Source organism: Terrapene carolina, unplaced genomic scaffold (assembly GCF_002925995.2).
Source record: "Terrapene carolina triunguis isolate 2854851 unplaced genomic scaffold, T_m_triunguis-2.0 Scaffold139, whole genome shotgun sequence".
In the NCBI taxonomy this organism is placed as follows: domain Eukaryota; kingdom Metazoa; phylum Chordata; order Testudines; family Emydidae; genus Terrapene; species Terrapene triunguis.
The window spans coordinates 6882107-6905524 of NW_020664490.1; the positions used below are offsets into that span (position 1 = coordinate 6882107).

Consider the following 23418-nt stretch of genomic DNA (forward strand, 5'->3'; position numbering starts at 1 on the left):
GAGTTAACTTTTCATGTACCCATTCAAAAGAATATTGAAAATGTTCAGGCCATCTTCAAATATGGAGAAACTCTGTACCTGAAAAGTGCATAAAACGTAATAAAAACAAACATCCTTCTGTAACGGAGAAACTTTTCATAGTGAAAATAGTAAATAAAGATTCATTATTTACATTTTTGATTGTGAACCGGTGTATTCTCATACAGACTGTCACACTGGCCTGCAGGCTATTGTAGAAGGAGCAAAGAAAGGCTTAACCATGATAGTGAATCTGTAATGGGGTGGCACCCACCTCTCACAAGTGCCCCCGGTCGAGTGTGTGCGTGCCTGCAATTTCTCAATTTCTAGGCTCACAGTGACCCCTGTCAGTTGCTGCGCTTGTCAGGTGGGTCTTTGGTGACTCAGCCCTCCCACTAAGTCTCACACACACAATCTGTTTGCAAACAAACAAACTCCTTCTGGGGTATAAGTCCAAAAAGTCCTACAGCCTCCCCGGGCTCAGTCCTTTAACAATCCGACTGGGCCCATCACGGTACCCCTCTGTTGGCAATGTCTCTTTAGCTCTCCCCGGGCTCTGGTCCTCAGTCTGACCAACAGGTCCTATCTCAATACCCTCGTTGGTCAGTTTATGTGTGAAGGTTCCTGCTCTGGGATGGAACAGACCCCCCCGGGGCTTCATCCCTGGAGGCTCTTCACCTGCCCTTTAGTTCTGTGACCCCAGCTCTCCAGCTGGGTCAGTCTCAGTTCAGCCCCCTTCCAGGGGGACCGTAACAGGTCCACGTACAGTCCCTTCCCTGGGCCTGTCTAAACTCTCTTCTCTCAGGGCAAAGCCACTTCCCCAATGGCTGTTTGGAGTGGGGGGAGGGACCCAGGCCCACCCACTACTCCAGGTCCCAGCCCTCTAAGTAGCAGCCACATGCCATGTCCCTTTAACTAATTACATTTCCCTGGGCCACTTCCCCGTAGCCCATCTTAATTGAGTCTTGGTAGCCATCCAGAAACTATACCCTCGCTTTCCCGCTCCCTGCCAGCAACTACCTGCCTTAGCCCCTGCAGCCAGCCAGGAGCACCTCTAGCTCCCCTGGTCCCTGCAAGCAGACTGATCTATCCAGCCCTTTCAGCTCCTTTTTATATGAGCCTTCTGGGCCCTGACTGGCTGGTCCCTGCAACCCCTCTCGTTGGCTGTGTCCCACACAGCCGCTGTGGGCAGCTTGGAGATGTCTATATTGCTCTTTCCTAGGGTGGGGGTGATACAGGGCCACAAGGCCTCCAGGCCTCCTATCACAGAATCCTTTTAGGAACACTTCCTATTGGTGGTTCACTATTGGAAAATAATTTGTGAATTAACATATAGTATGTTTTAATATTTCCAGTAACTTCCATTTTATATACTACCCTTAAGATCAGTGATTTGCATGGTATTAAAATGCGGTGAAGTGTTCTTTATAGTATGCTATCTTTAATAAATGCACTATTTGGTATTCATATCTTTTTTTATGGCCAGGATATTGGAGCGTGTGAAAAGTGGGGGGTAAATTTTGAGGTGTATGGGGAGTATCTGGTACTTCAAGTTAGATATAAGCTCAAAGCACAAAATTTAGATAGTCTTTTAGTCCTCCTTTATTCTCCTAATGTTTGTGGGTGTTAAGAGCTAGAGTTTTTTGTTTGATTGAATCTCATCAAATTACAGCATATTTGTGGCCTCAAATAAGAGGCTCTAATGGGCTGGAGTTCTTTACAGTCTGTTATGAAGGTGATGCTGGGTGTCGTCTTCAGGTTGGTGTCCTTAGTGTCTTGAAGTAGTGCTCAGTCACCAAGTTCTTGGGAAGCTGCTGAAAAAGAACTGGTATCGTTCTCATGCCAAACCTATTATTGCTGTAAATACAAAGGTATGAAACAAAACTTGCTCTTACTGCTTTTGCTCATTGATTTGCTATGGCATAACAGAAGACCAAAGCCAAATATTTATGACACACATTCTTGGATTCTGAGTCTAGGAAAATGGATTTTAAGAAAATTAATAGTGCCTGTAATCCTTCCGCCAGTGGTGTCGGGAGCAACAAGGACTGGTCTTTCTTACTAGGGGGTTCTCTACAGTTGGCTTAACTATGGCTTGAACCCCCACCCAGTGACCTGGGAACCATGCTGGGCATCTTTGATAGGCAGATCTGTACCTGCTCGAAGCACATTCAAGAGAGGTTTAAAGAAAGGAACTCTATTGGGGGAAAGAAAGGAAAAGGTCAGGGTGAACTGGGACAAACATTGCAATTAACACCTGCTACTTCGGTGTGCATAAATCACAGTCCTGAATAATGGAGCCTGTAGGCGCCGACTCCGTGGGTGCTCTGGGGCTGGAGCACCCATGGGGAAAAAAATGGTGGGTGCTGAGCACCCACTGGCAGCCCCCTATCAACGGCTCTCCCTCCCCACAGTGCCTCCTACGCCCCCGGTGGGCCCCGCCGATCAGCACATCCCCCTCCTCCCAATGTTTTGCAGTGTCAGGAGGTGCTGTGCGGGGAGGAGCAAGGGCGCAGCATGTCGGGAGGGGTTGGAACTGGGCAGGGAGGAGGCGGGACGGGAAGAGGTGGGGCAGGGGCTGAGCAGGGATGGGAAGAAGCAGGGTGAAGGTGGGGTATTGGGGGAAAGGATGGAGTGGGAGCAGGGCCTGGATGGAGCCGAGGGGAGCACCCCCTGGCAGATTAGAAACTCGGTGCTTATGATTGAGCCCTGAGTGGCTGGTGCAGTTTTCCTGCCTCCCAACTTCCCCATTCATAGTTCAAGGGTCCAGGAGTTACAGGAAAATCAAGGTCCCTGTTTCTTGGGCAGCTTTGGGTCTTTACCACCTTTCGTGCTGTAATAATTTCAGCAGCTAGGACAAGGAGATCTCACCAGAATCTTTAGGCCGGTGTAGACTGGAAACTCCTCTGCTTTACTATAGTCCTCACAACTGCTCTGTCTGGTTTTTCCTGCTGGAGGCTGTTGGTGGGCCAAGCTGCCACTTTACTCACTGCTGGCCAGGTGACTGGAACTGCGACTAGGCTCTGTCTTCTACTTGCCCCAGGCCAGATTACTGGAACCATTGTTGAGCTCTCTCTACGTAAGGCAACTGCAGCTCTCAGCTCATCTGTTTTAGGAGCAAAGGGATCAGTGATCTAATTCTAAGGGACACAGTAGAATACCTACTGCCCGGAGGAATATTTCCACTAACAAGCCAGGAATGTGCAGTCTCTCCCCTCGAACTCAGGCTTTACCTAGGGCCTCGTACCCAGGCCTGGCAAACATCAGTCTTCACCAGTGTGACCCCAAACCCAGGTTTTGCCCAGGTGGTTCTCAACAGGTTAATCTCCAAAATTTTGGCTCCAAGTACATAATGTAGGCGAATTATATGCCAGTGTCTTCAAATTAGCCACAGCTAATATGTAAGTGAATTACTTCCTTGGTCAGTCAACTTCCCTTGCGCTCCAGCAGATGACAGAAAAGAATACAGTTCATATTTAAATTAAGTACTGCCTTGCCCAGTGGACTTCTGTTGCTCTCCAGCTCACCCAGTTACCTCCCTTTTCTCATACGCTTCTGGCCGCTGGGCTTCCACTCGCCTCCCATCCAGAAATTTGCAGTCCACGCAGATGAAATCAATGTATAATTACACATGTTTTAAACATTACTTCTGGGGGAATTTTGCGCTACTGCGCGTGCACTTAATTAATGAGCCCCACAGATTTTTATTTTTTTGCGCAAAAAAAAAAGCTGCTGCTGAAATGTTGCTGCAGTTCCGCCTTTTGTCCACCAGCGGGCACTGTGGCGATAGAACGGAGCAGCAACTCCCTGCCAGCAAGGGAAAAGAGAGCCTACAGTGCTTTCTTCACAGCAGACCAGGTCAGGAGACAGGGGCTATGGGGGGACAGACATCATGGGGTGCTGGGGAGGGCCAGACAGGGGCTCATAAGGGCTAGTGGGGTAGGGCAGACTGGGGCAGGGGCTGAATGGGAGTGGAGGCACAGGGCCACGGGGGGAAGGGAGGTGCAGAGACACACAGGGACAGGGGGAGGGGGTACAGGGACATGTAGGGAGAGGCTAGGTGGGGGCACAGACACACATGGGGATGGGGGAGGGGGTACAGAGCCACATAAGGATGAGAGGAGTGGGTATCTGAGTGGGGTGGAGGGACACATGGGTACAGGGGCAGATGTGCCTGACTGAATGGGAGAGGCTAGGGGTCAGCCAGGGTCTGCATGGGGGAAGCTCCCTAACAATCCCTCCCCGATCCCCAAAAAAACCTGTTCCATATTTTTCCCATCGATACCCAACAACCCTCCGAGTTCACACTCAGGCGCTTTCTCAGCAATTTACTTCCCTCTCCCTCAGCTCCTCCATTACCCTTGACTCCTCCAGCCTTTGCACTGCTTCTGAGGGGTGTGGGAAATACGGTTCTGTAGTGTAGTTTAAATGAGTTATTACCCAGAGTTCTGTATTCATATGCCTGGTAAGGAATCTCTTTGTCAAAAAACATTTCCTGTATCTTTTTTGTTGTCTGTATTGTTACAGACATACTTGCTGACAGGTATTTTGAAATAAATGACCAAAAATAATTGAAACTGGTGTGATGATATTGTGTTATTTTGACAAATAACATATGCAGAATTTTAAAATATTGTGCGCATTTTTGTTGCAGAATTTTTAATTTCGTGGCACAGAATTCCACCAGGAGTACAACATGTAATTACACACATTTCTTAATACAATTGCACACATTTAACCTTACCCATCACCCTTTCACCAGGTAGGAACATGCTCCACAATGCTACCACAAACCTGTGGGCTATATGAATGGGTTCTTCACCATAACTCCTGAAGCAATATAGGTTAGATGCTTTAATGGCCGAATAACCTGCTCACTTCTATTTACTAGGCACTACTGGTACAGTCTCAGCCACTTCCTAGGCTAGTGGTTCTCAACCCATGGGCCGCTTGTGGCCCAGTCAGCACACAGCTGTGGCCCATGTGACATCCTCAGGGCCACACAGGTTGTGTGTGTGTGTGTATGTGTATATATATATATATATATATATATATATGTGTGTGTGTGTATATATATTTTGTGTGGAAGTGGCACACACAACACACAGAGCTGCATATCCGGCCCACAATGGTAAATAGGTTGATAACCACTGCCCTAGGCTATTGTGGGAGAAGGCTCCCCGGAGCTTATTTCAGACAGGAACACCCTTGTCCTAGTGTTCTGATACTGAAGGTATCAAAGTATTTAGAACACCCTCCATATCACTATCAGTATCATCTAACAGTAAGTTATTGGGATCCTTCGCTCCTTGTTCAAGTAATGTCTCTGTGGGTGCTCCACTCTCGGTGTGCTTGCACCCCCTGCTCCTTTGATTGGAGATTTCTCATAGCAGCATTCGTTCGGCCTGTGCATGCATGTTACTCAGTCTCATGCTCTGTGCTGTTGTTATATAGCACTATATGGGTGAACTGGCCTTAGTTCCCTCTCAACCACCTTGGCCTGAGATGGAGCTTTAGCAGTTGTCTGTATTGAGTGTAACATTAACTCTGTCCCCTTAGCTCTTTTAGTGGTTATAGTTGTTTTTAGTAGTATTTAGTACTTAGCACTTAGTAGCAGCTTTAGCTATAGTAGATTTGAAAAAACCCAACAACCTAATCTGAAAAAAAAAGTATATAGCTTTCTTCTTAATACCTTTTTAGACAAAACTCCCAGGAGGGGAGAAAACTACTGCCTGGTTTGCCCAGTTTTGAATGTTTCCTGTTGTACTGGGAGGCAATCCTGGTGAATGACAAACACTCCCAGTGCACCTGTTGCCTCGGGGAATCTCATATTTCCCAAAAGTGAAACTTCTGTCTGGCATTAAAATCTAGAGCCAGAAAAAACAGGGAGATCAAATTTTGACTCCTCATGATGGGGAGTTTGCTGCACCCAGCCTCTGACCCTGGCCCTCTACTCCAGTCTCTGAGTAAGTCCACTGTCTACGAACTGCACTCTTCGGGGGCATCTAAGAGGAAGATCCATTCTTCCTCCAGTAAGTCCCCCAAAGACCGTCCCTTGAGTGCTCCAGGTAGGGAATCTACTCCAAAGAAGTTGTGGTCTCTGATGACTCCAGCCACTTCTGCACCCATTGCTCTCTGACCTGGTACCCATGAGGTTGCTGGTTCTTCAGGTACTAAGGGCACTGTCAAGCCCAAAGACTGTAAAGTCTTTGGCTCTGAGAGGTCATTGGTACTGTCAGTGAAGTGAGGCAGCAAAAAAAGCTCTACCTCTTCTTACTTGGTCCTGAAGAAGCCCATTCGGGCTCTGACTGGACTCCCCTTGGAATAGTCGAGATCCATGGTACTGTCAACTCCCTCAGCCACTATCTCTTTGGCGCATGCCATAGACACGGTACCAACAACACACTTGTTACTGCAGGAGTTTCGCTTTCTCTGAAACCTTGCTGTATCTGAGACGCCCGACTCACCTTTGCTTGGCTCCAATGTACTCCTGGTACCAAGGACTTCCAATCTTTGGACATTTGCCTGGTACCGACTGTTTCACCTCATGTTTCTTCTGGTGCTCCACCACTAGAGTGATTAGGAAGAGGAGGAATCTGATGAAGATCTTGCCTTGGTCTCCTAAATATCTGTGCAAGGCTATACTCTCCATTCCTATGAAGTCTCTTTTCCGGACATCTCTGAGGAGATTGGTATCATTCGTGAGAGATGACCACAACCACCAGCTTGCTGGTATGAACATCCCTGGGTGTTCATGAGAAATCTCTGATCAAAGGTACAGGGGGCACAACGCACCTGTAGTAGAGCACCCATAAGGACACACATCTTGAACAACCAGTTACTGCACAGGGTGAGTAACCATGTCTTCCTCCAAGTGGTCAGGTCCAACATTCAGAGTCTGTTCAACTGAGGGCTCAGATGAAACAGATGCTGGCACAAACCTCTTTGCATCAAGATTAAGCCCATTAGACTGCCTGTGCTCATTGCCTTTTATATAACTGAGCAAAGCACTTTGAAGACTCAGAGTTGGGCCAGGATCACTTATCAAGGACTGGAGTTGGATCCCTGACCCCACATCCGAGTAGTCTAGAGCAGTGGTTCTTACCTTTAAAAAGTGACTTGCAAAATCCTGTCCTTGGTCAGAAAGTATCTGAGCTGGGAAGCCATACACGAAAAATATTTTTTCCATAACACTATGGCCACTGTAGTAGCCTTCTGATCCCTGATTGGACAGGCTTGTGCATATTATGTAAAATGGTGTGTCATGACCAAGGTGTTCGCAACATTCTTTAGGTCCATTTCCAGAGACAGAAAATCAATGCATGCTAACTCCAGTGGGTTGCTGCTGGTGATATTTTCCAGGTATGCCGCTGTGATGGGTAAGGTTTTCCTCTGTATACACTGGGCACATGATCCCATTTCCTATGAAGGTCATCCACCATTCAGGGCAAATAAAATCTGCTTCGTACAAGGTTCAAGGTTTTCTCAAGTCCTAAATGTCGGAAGTCATTGTGCAGTGCTCTCATAGCTAGTGCTCTGTACTCTTCTGGTAACACTAGTCATTTTTGTAAAAGGTCTGTGGTTATTTAGTGTCCTATCCCATTAATCAGTTTTTACTTCTGCCATTCCCTTAATAGAAGTTTAGCCATACTGTGGCTGGAACAATGTGGTCTGGAGTTTGTCCTCTCTTTTTAGTCAGTAGGATGTCACAGATGTCGTTATCCTGCATTTGAGCTTCTTGCCAATCAGCGTTTAGACTAGGCAAAGGAGATTGTTCCAATGCCATGTAGTTCACAAAGGCTGATGGCACGCTTTCAGGAGGCAGACCTAGATTTTCTGCTATACATCCTTAAGAAAATGGTCCTGACCACTTTGTATTGCAAATAGCCCTCACACCATCGGAGGGGGATCACACTTATCTCAGGAGTTCGTGGGTTCCATGATAATGTGCTTGTATCTGTTACTTCTCCCTGATTCGTTTTGGTGGCTGAACTCGTAACAAGCCAATATGGCTATGCATATTTTCCTGTAGCATCCAGTTTAGCACTTATTTTTATATCAAGGGATTGTTGTCACTCCATACCTGAAATTGAGCCTCATATAGATAATCACAATTTTTTTCTGTGACAGGCCATTTAAAGGCCAGAAATACTTAACTTGTGGATAGGATAGCAAGTCTCTCTATCAGAGAGTCCATGACTCGCAAAGGTCACAGGTTTCTGTTTGCTCTCACTTTCCTGGTACATGACTGCTCTCAAACCTTCCAAGCAGGCATTTATGTGTAAGATAAAATGTTTATTTAGGTCAGCAAATATGAGGACTGGAGCATGGGTTAAACAATAAGCAAACTGAAGGCTTTTTCACATTTCTCGTCCCATCTGTCTTCAAAAGGCTCCAAGGGATTGTCATGTTTCTGTTCTATGGGTCTGGAGTACCTCCCCTTAATCCAGTGTTTCTAAAATGTGACCACCGTGGCCGCATGTGGCCACCATGGCATTTTCCTGTGGCCATGACCGCCTCCTGGGCAGAGATGGGGAAGAGGGCAAAGCAGTGGCCCCTCCCTGCAGTGCCCAAAGGCTCCAGGGGAGGGGTTCAGGCCCCTCCCACCTTTAGCCACGGGACTCCAGGGGTGGGCTTCAGCCCACCTCCTCTGGTTCAGCCAGAGGCTCCAGCGGTGGCCTTCACCCTATCTTGCGCCCCCCCCCCCCCCGGGCTTCAGTTGTGGGACTCCAGGGGTGAGCTTCAGCTCCCCCCACCCCTGCTTCAGCCTTGGGGCTCTGGCAGCAGGCTCCGGGCTTCAGCCGCCCCCCCTTCCACCCAGTCTAGCCGAGGGGCTCCTGCTCTGGGCTTCAGCAGGGATGGCATTACCAGGCACTGTGGTCAAGAGGCAAGGAACAGGGTGAGCCTGGTGTGTGAGACTGCAGAAGGGACCTAGGGGCAATAGGGGGGAAGCAGCGGAGCCGGGGGATGGTGGGAAACGGGGCAGCTGGAGGAGGCAGTTTGTCATTACTCTTCCTCTTGGATATCCTTGATCAGCTGAGTGTAGCCAGGAGGAGACTCTTGCTGCTCCCTGAGTTGAAGTTTGGGTAGGATCAGCTCATTATATAATGTACTTCTTTAAAATTTGGGATAGCCTACTATGGTCCATTTGCTCAGGAGACACTGCTCCCTTCCCCAGGGCTCACTGTAACATTTTTTCCAGCCTCTGTATATAAGCTGAGACTCGCTCCTTTGATGGTTGGTATTACGGACCTTAAAAATAGAGGTCCTCAGCACCTTCCATTCCCTCAAAAGTACAACTGAGCTCTCAGACAGTCAACTACACTAAAATTAGGTCTGTTGATATTCAACAAGTGCACCACATATAATGCGGGACCCCCAAGATGCTTTCGCTTTTCAGCATCTGGTACCTGCCATCCCTGTAGCATTTTGGTAGTATGTTCCAACCAGTGTTCAAATCCTTCTTCCCCAGGCAATGCAACCACAGCCCCTGAAAATATGTTTCGTTTTCTAGAGGGGGCCAATCAGGCGGGGACTGCACCATTTTCCTCTTTATCTAAGAACGATGTCATTTTCTTAAGAAACTCATTAGGTGAAGCTGGGGGCAATAGCATCTGGCTTCTATAAGGTACTATTTTCCACACCATCTACCATTGCTATCTCCCCTGGAACTTGCAAGGGTTCCACAACAACTGATAGCTCACATAATGCTGCATAGGAACTAGCCTCCCTCCTAAACATGGGTCCATTCACTTTGAACCTGCTCAGGCAGTCTGTGGCTGTATGCAAAGTGGTCTCAGTTGAGCCCTCATTGTGAGCCTCTGATATTCCCATTACTAAAATTGATTTCTTAGGGTCTGTATTTTATCTCCTTGGATCAATCCTTAAACAGATACCTTGCCGTAGTGGCCAATCTACTTACCCCAGTAATAATAGACTTTTACCAAATTCATTTTTACTCAATATGCATGCAAGGGGTACTGACCCAGTATCCTGGGCAAAAATGCTTAATACCAAATTGCCAACTACTCAGCCAAGAATTTGTTGAATGCGAGGAATTAGGTATATAAAATACTGTCTTTAGAATAAAGAATGGGAGAGATGGCTTTCAGAAGCATGTTCATTGTGGTTGAGAATTTCAGGTTTGCAGTAGCAAATTTAGGGCTGATTTGAGGATTTTTTGTTTATATGAATTTTATGGAAAATAGAGTTCTTCGAGTGCTTGTTCACGTCAATTCCATTCTAGGTGTGTGCGTGGTCATCGGAGATTTTTGCCTTAGTGGTATCCATAGGGTCGGCAGTAGCGCCCCCTTGAGTGCCACACTCACGCGTCGGTATATCAGGCGCCGCTGGCCCTACAGCCTCTCAGTTCCTTCTTACCGCCCATGGTAGTTAGTCGGAGCACCTTTCCTTGCATAGCCAGGGCTAGTGGTTTTTTGTTTTTACTGACTTCGACCCTTGTAAATAGTTTGTTTATAGTAATTAGTATTAAGTAGTTGTTAAGTGTAGTTAGTAGTTAAAAGTTAGAGTCCCAGCGGGGACTTCGTCCCAGGTGGGGCATGCCCCAGTCTCCCGGGTTTAAGCCCTGCGCAGACTGTAACAGGCCTCTGCCTGTAAGTGACTCCCATAGCAGCTGCCTCAAGTGCTTGGGTGAATCACACGTGAGAGATAAGTGCTGTATTTGTAAAAACTTTTGGCCCCGGACTCAGAGCAGGATATTCATTTACGGGCTCTCCTCATGGAGTCAGCTCTTTGTCCGGCTTCCGTGCCGTCCCGCCAGGACTCGCCAAGTACCTTGGCCTCAGTGTGCCACCGGCACAGGGCTCCGCCCGGCACCGTTCCCCATCACCGGTGCCCAAAAAGAAGGCGAGATAGCACGGCTCCCTGGCACCAGGCAAGAAGGGCCATGGGTCATTGGGCAAGGGACCCGCTTTGGGCTGCCTAGCCACTCTGGAGCCACGTATTCGTGCCTCCCCGGTTGGGACCCTTAGCCCCTTCAAAGGTCCACCACTGACTCCAGGTAGTGGTATGGGACCTAAACCCCAGATGGCACCGACGTCTTCCCCAGCTCCCCCGGCGCCGACAGAGCAGAGGCCTCCGCCCACGCTGCCAATGCAGCACATGCCGCATGAATCGGCAAAGGCTTCCCACAAGGGCAAGCCAGCTGCTAAGACGCTTCAGCGAGCAGTGAAGTGCTGCTGATCCCCGAAACGAAGCAGCGCTCTCCACTTTCACACCGCAGATCTCCAGAGTTGCAGTCCAGATACTCTGGGGCTTGTCCTCCGCCACGGGCACCGTGATCGCGGTCCCTGCCATCTCAAGGCGGATCGTCTAGAGAGCGGTTCTCAAACTTTCGTATTGGTGACCCCTTTCACACAGCAAGCCTCTGTGTGTGACCCCCTCCTTATAAACTAAAAGCATTAAAAATATATTTAACACTACTATAAATGCTGGAGGCGAAGCGGGATTTTGGGTGGAGGGTGACAGCTCCCATCCTCCCATATAATAACCTTGCAACCCCCTGAGGGTCACAACCCCCAGTTTGAGAGCCATTGTCCTAGATGGAGATGCTGATCTCCATACTACCGGCACAATTCACCCTCCCACCGATCATCCTCTTGGCGCAGATCCCATGGACCAATTCCCTTGCTCCGGAGAGTGTTCCCATGCTTCTAGGCGGAGATGCGGCAGGTGGCTCTGCGTGCTGCCTCCGCCTGCAAGCACCACTCCCGCAGCTCCCGTTGGCTGCGGTTCCCAACCCATGGGAGCTCCGGAGCTAGTGCTCGGGGCGGGCACAGTGCGTGGAGCTGCCTGCTGCGCCTCTGCCTAGGAGCAGCCAAGACAGGTTGCCTCTTGTGGGGAGCCGCCCAAGGTGAGCGCCCCCCGGATCCGGCACCCTGCACTCACACCCACTGCCCCGAGCCCCCTCCTGCACCCAAACTCCCTCCCTCCTAGTTAACTGGCATTTTTCACTTACCGGCATCCCCCATTTCCCCAAAAGCTGGATAAAACAGCTTTTACTATATTGAGGCAAATAGCTTTGCGAGATTAGAAAGTTGGTCCAATAAAATATACACCTCTACCCCGATATAACGCGACCCGATATAACACGAATTCTGATATAACGCGGTAAAGCAGTGCTCCGGGGTGGAGGGGCTGCGCACTCCGGCGGATCAAAGCAAGTTCGATATAACGCGGTAAGATTTTTTGGCTCCCGAGGACAGCGTTATATCGAGGTAGAGGTGTATTACCTCATCTACCTTGTGTCTCTGATTCTGGGACCAGCATTGCTACAAAAACACTGCAGACAAAAATAGAAGAGAAGTAGACATTTATATTTATGAGAATAACGTCTGCAGTTACACTAACTCTCTTAATCCTCATGCTGCAGGGTATGAGCTGATATCCAGCTGGAGTGATGAATCATACATTTATATTCCACTTTTCATCCAGAAAAATCCCAATACACTTTACCCAACATATTTATTAATGTATTATTCTCTTCTCCAGCCATTGAGGTAGATTCATCTCCTGTTTGACTTATGGGAGCTTACAGTACACAGCACTATATACAGCTGTTCAAAACCAACTTCAGGTCTAGTTTTAGAGCAGTGGTTCTCAACCTTTTTTGGGCTCAGGACCCATTTGTAAATGTTTATGGCCTCTTGCGAGCTAGTAAATTGTCTGAGGGTGGAGGCCCTGGGGTGGTTTCAGTTGGATCCTGTCCCCGGGGGAGTGGGGGTGTTGGCTCCTGTCCAGCACTCACCCCACAATGGCAGCTCCTGAAGCTCCTGTGCTGTGGGGCTGTCTGGGCTTGACTCTCTGCTCCAGGGGTTGTAACCTCTGGGGTTGCAGTGCCACTCAGGTTTGGCCCCGTCCTCCTGACTGGACAAAATTTGTGTGAGTGGAGTTGTGATCTGGCTCATGGGATTGCAGTGCCCCTCACTCAAATTTGGTCTATCCGGTCTCCTGTCATCATGACTGCTAGGCTAAACCTGAGTGGTGCTGTGATCCCAGAGGTTGCAGTGCCTGGAGTGGGGTGGCAAGCCCAGCCTGCCCGTGGGACAGGAGATGCTGTGCATCTCTTTGAAACATTCTGGTGACCCAATTTTGGGTCGTGACCCACATGTTGATAAACCCTGTTTTAGAGTGCAGGTAATCTAATTACCTAGATTAGAGGACACTTGCATTCCTACCTGTTGTAAAAATTACTGTTGGACTTTTAATTGCAGTAAGGACCTATTTTTTTCTCATGTGAAAGATGCCTCTTTTGGTATCATTCCCCCCCTACCATCATGTGTAAGCACTTGTTCAATACTGATTCAAAAGAAAGTGTCACTTTACTGAATGGACATTTGGGTTTTCTAAAGCATGCATTACTAAAGGCATTTCCAAGTACCTACCTAACCTCAACTCTGCTTAGCTATGAGATCTGTTGAGATATTGATGCTAATAGGGGTCAGGAAGAATTGTTACTCTTATATTTTATTATTGCACAGAATATTTTAAGTGACTTTGCAGCATCCTCTGAAGCACAGGTATTGACAGCTCTCAAAGATAGGGTACCGGACTGCAGGGTCATTGGTCTGTTCTGGTATGGCAGTGCCTGGGGCATTGCAGTGATAATTCTGAGGACAGTGCTAGATGTAGTAAAGCTTTTCAGTAATGAGCTCCTACTTAGAATGTAAACTCTTTGGAACAGGAATAGCCTTTTTGTTAGGAGTGTACAGTGCCTCGCACAATGGTGCCCCAATTCCTGATTGGCAATACAAATAATCACAGTAAAATAGTTATTGTTCAGACACGTGAGCAATTACATCTCAAGCAAAACTGAGCACAACACTTTGCTTTTGTAAGAAGGCTTGCATAATATGATTTTTATTAAGTTGCTACGGGGAAGATAATTTTCTTACCAACAGTAAGAAACAGGATTCTTGTAAATTTAAGGTGGTGAATGATAGTTTTTATGTCTGAGGGAAAACAAAAAAGATACATAAAAAGAACAAGAGAAGGAAAAGTGACATGGTAGTAAACCAATTATTTCTCAAGCAGTGAAATAGTTCTTATCAAGTCAGGAGGAGAAGGGGGCCTTCTAAAATACTAATAGGTCTGCTGAGTATTAATCATGAAGTGTTTTGTTTTATGTTTTTATATAAAAATGTGCATTGAATTTTTTTTAAACAAATGTATTTCTTTATTCCTTTAAATGGGTTTTTCTATGCATTTGCTTACTCTAGTAAAGGATACTTCCAAGGAAGTCTCCAGTGCACAAACAGCAAAGTGGATATTGGATTCATCCTAGGGAGCGTTCTTCTCCAGTACATCCCCATTTGCTGCTAAACATACCACAAGTAAAACTGTCTAGTTCAGACACTGCCATATCTATAAATCTACTACTAAATTAGTAATTGTATAAAGCTATTTAATTTTCATTATTCATCTCTAGGGATATATTTTCAGAGGTATACATACAGATTTAGCCTTGTGACTCCCATTAACATCAATGGAAGTTGTGTAAATCTGTGCACTGAAAATGTATGCTTTTAGATAGCAAATAATTTATATTCATAACCTTTCACTGCAGATTCTTTTCAAGAAGTCACTATCTTTTTTTTGTATGTGTGTGCGGTGGGCCTGGAGGTAAAATAAGGCTGTGAGGGAGAAATGGAGGACATCAGGGGATAACTATAGTTCTTCGAGTGCTTGCTCATATCGATTCCAATTAGGTGTGCGCGCGCCGCGTGCACGATCATCGGAGAAATTTTCTACCCTAGCAACACCCGGTGGGTCGGCTGTGGAGCCCCTTGGAGTGGCGCCTTCATGGCGCTGGATATATACCCCAGCCGACCCAGCGCCCCCTCAGTTCCTTCTTACCGCCCCTGACGGTCGTTGGAATTGTGGAGCGCGGCATAGCTGTTCTCCACTCTCCCTAGCTTATCCGGTCTCGGAGCAGGTCCCGACGCTGCTCGCAGTCCCGGCGCCGACTTTCGCCCCGGCACCGGTCGTACTCGCGGCCTAGGTCATCTTCACGGCACCGATCTACGTCTCGGCACCGTCAGGATCATCGGTACCGATCGGAGTCGCGACGTAGTTCTCGGCACCGGTATGAGCGCCGCTCTAGTTTGAGGGGCCGCTCCCGGCACCACGTCTACAGGCGGTCGTCTTCGTCTCGGTCCAGATCTGGATCTCGGCACCGACATGGCCAGCGGCACCGATCTTGATCACGGTACCGCTCACCGGCACCGCGCAGGGACCGCTCGCCTGAGGACCGGCACCGATCGGCACCATATCGTACCGAGCCCATGCAGACGCGTTTGGCACCACCCTGGCCCTCGAGATCAGCGTCTTGCTCCTCCGGGGCTTCCCGATCAGCATACCCTCCTCAGGGTCAGGCTGCCGCTGACTTGGGTCACTGGCAGGAGGGGGCAGAGGACCCTGCACAGGACCCTACGCATTGGTCTTTCTGGACTCCCTGGGCGTATCACCAAGCGCAAGGGGCTCCTCCATCAGCCTCTCGCTCGGTATGCTCCGAGCCCAGAGTCCCGGAGGCCACCATCTCCCGTCCTCCCCCCAGGGGGCATGGAGGCTCCCGTGCCTACACCTCAGGCCCTAGACCCCGGGGCAAGAGATCCTCCGCTTCAGGGACCTTTAGAGCCGGACCCTCCTTTGGACCCCTTGACCCCGGAGGTATCCTCCTCATCTTCCCCGGATGAGGCGGTGGCGGGCACAACAGCCTCGGGCCCGCCCCCAATAGATCTTCGTGCCCACCAGGACCTATTATGTAGGGTGGCACGTAATATGGACCTCCAGGCGGAGGAGATAATAGAGGTGCAGGACCCGGTGGTGAGCATCCTGTCGGCTGATGCCCCATCCCGGGTGGCATTACCACTGATTTGGACGATTCAGGCTAATGCCACTACCATATGGCAAACCCCTGCCTCCATCCCACCCACAGCCAGAGTGGTAGAAAGAAAGTACTTCGTCCCCTCCAAGGACTATGAGTACTTATATACGCACCCTCCACCGTGTTCACTGGTCGTGTCCTCGGTGAACGCAAGAGAGCTTCATGGCCAACAGGCGGCAGCGCCCAAATCGAAGGACACTAAACGCTTTGATTTGTTCGGGCGTAAAGTGTACTCGGCGGGCGGTCTGCAGCTCAGAGCCGCGAACCAACAGGCGCTCTTGAGCTGCTAGTTACAACTCATGGAACTCCATGGGTAAATTCAAAGAGTTGGTTCCCCAGGACTCAAGGGAGGAGTTCGGGGCCTTAGTGGAGGAGGGTAAGAAGGTGGCTAGGACCTCCTTACAAGCCTCCTTGGACATAGCGGACTCTGCCGCCAGGACACTAGCATCGGGCAGAGCCATGCGATGCGTCTCCTGGCTCCAGGTTTCGGGCTTGCCGCCAGAACTGCAGCAGACCCTGCAGGATTTACCGTTCGAGGGCCGAGGGCTGTTCTCGGACAAGACGGACTCTCGATTGCAGAGCCTCAAGGACTCGAGAACCATTATGCGCTCCCTGGGGATGCATGTCCCAGGGCCCCAGCGCAGACCCTTTAGGCCCCAGCCGCAAAGGTTCTACCCTCCCCCGCCTCGTCCGAGACAGGACTTTGCCAGAAGGCGGGGCCGAGGTGGTAGACGAAGGCTCGACCGCCCCTCAGCCCGGTCAGAACCAGGGCCCGCCTAGGCCACCTTCAGGTCCTAGACAAAACTTTTGAAGGTGCGCTCGAGGACGGCGCCCCAGCCACTACCCAGGATCCATCTCCTTCCTTTCGGGATCGCCTCTCCCGTTTCCACCGTGCTTGGTCCCTTATAACCTTGGACCGTTGGGTCCTTCGCACGGTGGAGAGGGGATACGCTCTCCAGTTCTCTTCGTTCTCCCCCTCCCACCCACCCCCCCGTCCCTCTTCAGGGACCCTTCTCACGAGCATCTCCTTACGCAGGAGGTTTTTGGCCTCCTCTCTATGGGGGCCATAGAGAAGGTGCCCCCAGAGTTAAGGGGCAGGGGGTTCTACTCCCGCTACTTCCTGATCCCCAAGTCAAAAGGGGGTCTGCGACCCATTTTAGACTTACGCGGACTCAACAAATTCATAGTGAAGTTGAAGTTCCGCATGGTCTCCTTGGGGACCATCATCCCCTCCCTGGATTCTGGAGACTGGTTCGCCGCCCTCGATATGAAGGACACATATTTTCATATAGCAATCTACCCCCCACACAGGCGCTTCCTTCGATTTGTAGTAAAACAAGGTGCACTACCAATTTGCCGTCCTTCCCTTCGGCTTGTCCGCGGCTCTGAGAGTGTTCACAAAATGTATGGCTGTCGTGGCAGCATACCTTCGTCGACAGAGGATACGGGTGTTCCCGTATCTAGATGACTGGCTGGTGTGCAGCCGCACCAGGGAGCAAGTTCAAGCTCACGTCCAGATAATACTGCAAACATTCCATGAGTTAGGCATTCTACTCAACAAAAAGAAGTCCACTCTGGATCCAACCCAGAGAATAGTTTTTATCGGGGCAGTCTTAGACTCCAGACTCGCCCGAGCTCTTCTTCCAGACACTCGGTTTCACACCATCACAAACATCATCCACGGACTCCAGGTCTTCCCGATCACCACAATAAGAACGTGCCTCGGCCTGTTGGGACACATAGCCTCTTGCACTTACGTAACCAGACATGCCATACTTCGGCTTCGGCCACTTCAGGCCTGGGTATCGTCGGTGTACCATCCTTATCGGGACAACCTGAGCATGGTGGTCACGGTTCCAGACTCGGTCTTGACCTCTCTCACCTGGTGGCTGGATCACAAGGCGGTTTCCGCAGGAGTGCCATTTCACGCCCCACAACCCTCCCTGCACCTGGTCACAGACGCTTCGTCTCTAGGTTGGGGCGCTCACCTCGGGGACCACCATACCCAGGGCCTGTGGACCGCACCCCAACTAGCTCTGCACATCAACGTTCGAGAGCTGATGGCGGTGCGCCTAGCCTGTCAGGCATTTCTCGGTCTCCTACATGGCCGTTGCGTGTCAGTCCTCACAGACAACACCACGGCCATGTTGTACATCAACAAGCAAGGAGGAGCCCGGTCGTCTCTCCTATGCCAAGAGGCCATTCGCCTGTGGGAGTTCTGCATTGCCCACTCGATACATCTCACGGCATCGCTCCTCCCTGGAGCCCAGAACACTCTAGCGGACCGTCTCAGCAGATCCTTCCAGACGCATGAGTGGTCGATGCGTCCAGATATAATCTATTCCATCTTCCAGAGGTGGGGATTTCCCCAGGTTGACCTGTTCGCATCTCGAGCCAACAGGAAGTGCCATGCGTTCTGCTCCCTACAAGGGCGATCTCCGGGCTCCCTGTCGGACGCTTTCCTTCTGACGTGGAAAGACCAGCTGTTCTACGCTTTTTCCTGCATTCCCACTGGTCCACAGGGTACTGCTCAAGCTACGCAGAGACCAGGCACGTATGATTCTAGTCGCTCCAGCTTGGCCAAGGCAGCACTGGTACACCACGCTTCTGGAGCTATCTGTTCAAACTCCAATCATGCTTCCCGTGTGCCCAGATCTGATCTCTCAGGACCACGGCTGACTCTGTCACCCCAACCTGCAATCGCTCCACCTCACGGCGTGAATGCTCCATGGCTGAATTGGACAGAGCTACAATGCTCACATCCTGTGCAACAGATTCTGCTGGGAAGTAGAAAGCCCGCTACACAGACCACTTACTTAGCCAAGTGGAAAGGGTTCTCCTGTTGGTGCGAGCAGCGGGCCACGCCCCCCTTGCAGGCGTCTATTCCTTTTATACTCGAATATCTCCTATCCCTTAAGCAGCAGGGCTTGGCGATATCTTCAGTCAGGGTTCACCTGGCCGCTATATCGGCTTTCCACCCAGGAGAACTCGCTTCCTCGGTCTTCTCTAACCCGATGGTCGTCAGATTCCTCAAGGGCTTAGAACGACTGTATCCACAGCGACGACAACCCGTTCCGGCGTGGGATCTCAACCTGGTTCTCTCCAAGCTCACAGGGCCCCCGTTCGAGCCATTGGCTACTTGCTCACTCCTGTACCTATCTTGGAAGACAGCCTTCCTTGTAGCCATCACTTCAGCAAGGCGTGTTTCTGAAATCAGGGCGCTCACGTCGGAGCCTCCATACACAGTTTTCCATAAAGACAAGGTGCAGCTTCACCCCCACCCTGCCTTTCTCCCCAAGGTAGTTTCAGCTTTTCATGTGAACCAGGATATATTTCTCCCAGTCTTCCATCCTAAGCTGCACGCTACCCGTCAAGACCAGCGTATGCATTCCTTGGACATACGCAGGGCCCTGGCTTTCTATATTGAGCGTACAAAGCCGTTTAGGAAGACGACACAACTCTTCGTTGCAGTGGCCGACCGGATGAAAGGCTTACCGGTCTCCTCACAGCGTCTCTCCTCTTGGATCACGTCCTGTATTCGTGCTTGCTACGACCTGGCCGGTGTCCCGACGCCGCGCCTCACCGCCCAAGCCTCCTCAACTGCCTTCCTGGCTCATGTCCCGATCCAGGACATTTGTAGAGCTGCGGTTTGGTCATCGGTCCACACCTTCGCCGCTCACTATGCGCTGGTACAGCAGTCCAGAGACGATGCTGCATTCGGATCAGTGGTTTTGCACACAGCAATGTCTCACTCCGACCCCACCGCCTAGGTAAGGCTTGGGAGTCACCTAATTGGAATCGATATGAGCAAGCACTCGAAGAAGAAAAAACGGTTACTCACCTTTGTAACTGTTCTTCGAGATGTGTTGCTCATATCCATTCCAAACCCACCCTCCTTCCCCACTGTCGGAGTAGCCGGCAAGAAGGAACTGAGGGGGCGCTGGGTCGGCTGGGGTATATATCCAGCGCCATGAAGGCGCCACTCCAGAGGGCTCCACAGCCGACCCATCGGGTGTTGCTAGGGTAGAAAATTTTTCCGACGATCGTGCACGCGTTGGAATGGATATGAGCATCACATCTCGAAGAACAACAGTTACAAAGGTGAGTAACCGTTTTTTATTAGTTGTTTGCAGTGTTGTTGTAGCTGTGTTGGTCCCAGGATATGAGAGACAAGTATGCCTGAACCCCTTATGGGTAACAATTTGTCCCAACTTGTATTTAGCTTAGACGCTCCGGTTACCATCCCCAGACGGGAAGAGCTCTGTGAAACTTGAAAGCTTGTTCTGGCCCCAAACATAGTTATGCCTTCCACTACACCAGGAGCACAAACTTGTCAAAGCCCGACATGGAGTGAGTTAGGATTGCACATTTAATGAGTCACGGAGGTGGTCTCAGAGTCATGGATGGAGGCAAGTATGAAAAGAACTAACATTGATGTGGACACAGTGGCAAAATGAGGACAGACACATATATGGAATTAAGCGGCAGGCCACAACTTTTCTTAAACTTTAACACAGGGGAGGGTCGCTACCTGCTTATCACCCATACTTTCCTATACCAGCATGGGCGGCAGGTGAACCGCGGGCTCAGGCAGGCTAGCCCCCGCCCCGTCCCTTGTGCCTGAGGCCCTGCCCCTGCCGGAGCCTAGCACCTCCAGCCCCAGAGTGCCAGGCAGGCAGCACAGTCCCCAGCGCCTCCTGCCCTGGAGCGCCAGGTGGGTGGGCGGTACGTGCACTGGCTCCAGCCGCCTGTAGTCCCTGGCTGCAGGCTGGCCCCATTAGCCCCAGCCGAGGGCCCAGGCCATGGGGGAAGAGCTGCAGAGCGCTGGGAAGCAGGAAGGAGCCTGGGGGTGGAGCAAGGGCAGGGCCACACAAGGCTGTTTCGGGAGGCTCAGCCTCCCCCCGGCCTTTGATACCTGCTGCCCATGTATACCAGGCATTTAATTGGTTCCAGTGCAGGGGTTACAGGTCTCCATATCATATAACCTGTAATTTGGGGTAGGGTATCCTCCGCTACCCCCTAGGACGCAACTCTCTGAGTCCTAGGACTTTAACAATAACAAATGTGTTTTGGTGTGGAGGAGGGATTAATAAATAGATATTTAACCTCTGGATATTTCTTCCTTGGATTACAGTAGTAGAAATTTTGAGCTGAAACTGCATTAGTTAAAAGTTTTTCTGATACTGTTTTCTTTTCTGACGCTGTTTTCTTCTCTGTGCTCTTTTTTCACATAGTTTATCTTTTCTTTTCCTTGAAATTACTTCTCTTCTTTTTCTTTCATTGTCGTTCCTTCCATTTCTCCGCCTTTCTTTAGGAATTAGTCTCCCATCTTCACTCCTTCCTCTTGTAGCAATTCTGTGGTTATCTTAGCAGCTTTATACCGAAGGACTTAAAAGTGACACCATAGTCTGAGAGGTTGTCTTGATAATGTGATATAAAAGTGTGTTTTCCCCTTTTTTAAAGTAAATTAAGAATATTTATTTTCTCCAAGCTAGTCATCTTGCAGCATACGAAAATTAGAATGCATACCCCCTCCAACAGAGGGGCAGTTCTGTAGGTGCTAGCTAGGTGGTGGTTGTACATAATGCATTCCCTGTGGTGCACCAACAGCATTGTGAAACTGTTCAGCAATTCTGTGGCTACAGGCATACCTGCTTGGGGCCTGATGTAATACCAGTATTGCCAACTCTTGTTGTTTTTATCAATTTTGGGGGTGTTTTTTTTTACCTGTTTCATGAAAACAAGATGAAAGGCTGCCAACTGATTAATTTTTCCTTATTCAAAATGGCCACCATCTCTGATTATTGTCAGTGGAACTGAAGACCGCAAGATGGTAGACTGCAGGGAAGTGACAATCTGCAAATTGAAGTGAGGCTGCCCTTAATAAAAGTGGCTGCCATCTCCCATTGTTTTCAGTGAGACTGAAGCCATATCCTCAGGCATGATGGCTGCCACTCTGTGGTTCAGCAGGCTAGTCAGGACATATGGACTGTGAGGAGCAGCTTAGACACGGTGAAAGGTAGATAGTGGGAATGAGAGGGAAAAGGTGATAGATTTAGGGGGTACAGGAGAAAGGGGGGCACAGGAGGAGAGGGGTGGAGAGGAGAGTGGAGGAGGAGGATGATCTGTCATAGTGATGGGCAGAGAAGAGCATGTGTGGTGGGGCTCAGTGAGTACTGCCCAGTCTCTGGTAGAGAAGTGGGAGGAGGTTAGGGAAGTGTTGCTTCTTGCAAAAGGCTAAACCAATTCCATAGTTTTACTATGACATTATTGCTTATGTGATTAATATAAGACAGACTAAACCCCATGATTTGATGAGTTTTAAAATCTCATGTTTTGGGGGGCCAGTCTGATGATTTTTGATCTCTTGAAGTTGGCAATACTATAATACCATGACAAATTTAGTGTTCTACTTTCATATAAACAAACAGTTAAAACTGGAGCTGTTTAAGAAAATAAAACAATTGTATGTATGTTTATGCATTTTTATTATTAATTAAATCAGTTATGATTTTATGTCATGCTTTTCCCCCTCAAAGTTCTCTTTAGCAGTGGTGCGGAACTTATCTTTAATTCTGTTTTCTTTAAATATTTTTATTTCGTTGTTCACAGAATTACAAGAAATTGTATTTGTCATCCAGAGTCAAAGTAACTCTTTTCATTCTAAAAGAGCAGAAGATTTAGAGCGCAATATTTTAAAACAGGCTGAAGAGCTTGGAAAGGTATGTGTAGATAAAATATACTGCGTGCTGCTTGCATATGTCTGTACAACATTTTACTACCTTTCTACTGAGCCTATTTTTATAATCCATTTTATTTTGTTAGCCTATCTCATGGCTTGTCTACATAGTGCATTAGTCTATATCAGAGAGCTGTAAATTGTGATGTGCACTAACTGACGCGTGTGGACCTTTCCGTTGTGCACATTTAACATAGTACTGTTTTAAATGAATGCACATTAGGGAGATTTTAGTGCACACTAGAAGAGTCCACGTCACTCAGTTAGTGCACGACATGCTAGTGCATGCTAGAATTTACACCCTTCTGATGCAGACTAGCAAACCATGTAGACAAGCCCTCAGAATATATTTGTTTACTCTTCTCTGTGCAGTTTCTGAGGACATGGTTTAAGCTCAAGGATATCACTGATGGCATATGATGATGATCACCAAGTGGGATTTTCATGTTGAATTACATACTGTAGTGAATAAAGTATGTAAAACTCTTTTTGTGTAGGTGGAATTTGATCTGAAATGATAAAAGAAGTTGTTGAATGGAAAAAGCTTACAAATAGGGTCTAATGGTATAAATTTTTTTTAGTTTTTTTTCTATGTTTTTTCTGATGAAGTAGGTACATCAGTTTAAGTTAATATGAAGGATCACTTTCAGGGGCACAACTTAACATTTGTAATGCATCTTCATTTGCTTCGGAATAGCTTTTGTCTGCGTTTTTATCACGTAAATGTATTATCACTGGTTTAGAATGAGCATTAGTC

General features: G+C 48.9%; 1 protein-coding gene across 1 annotated transcript in view; it reads left to right on the plus strand.

The window, feature by feature from the left end:
- Positions 1 to 23418, plus strand: part of LOC112124964 (beta-1,3-glucosyltransferase-like) — a 129965-nt gene that overhangs the window by 22944 nt on the left and 83603 nt on the right. The window contains exon 3 of the mRNA XM_029911958.1: positions 22535 to 22644. Within this exon, the coding sequence (XP_029767818.1) occupies positions 22535 to 22644 (110 nt within the window). The remainder of the gene's footprint in view (positions 1 to 22534; positions 22645 to 23418) is intronic.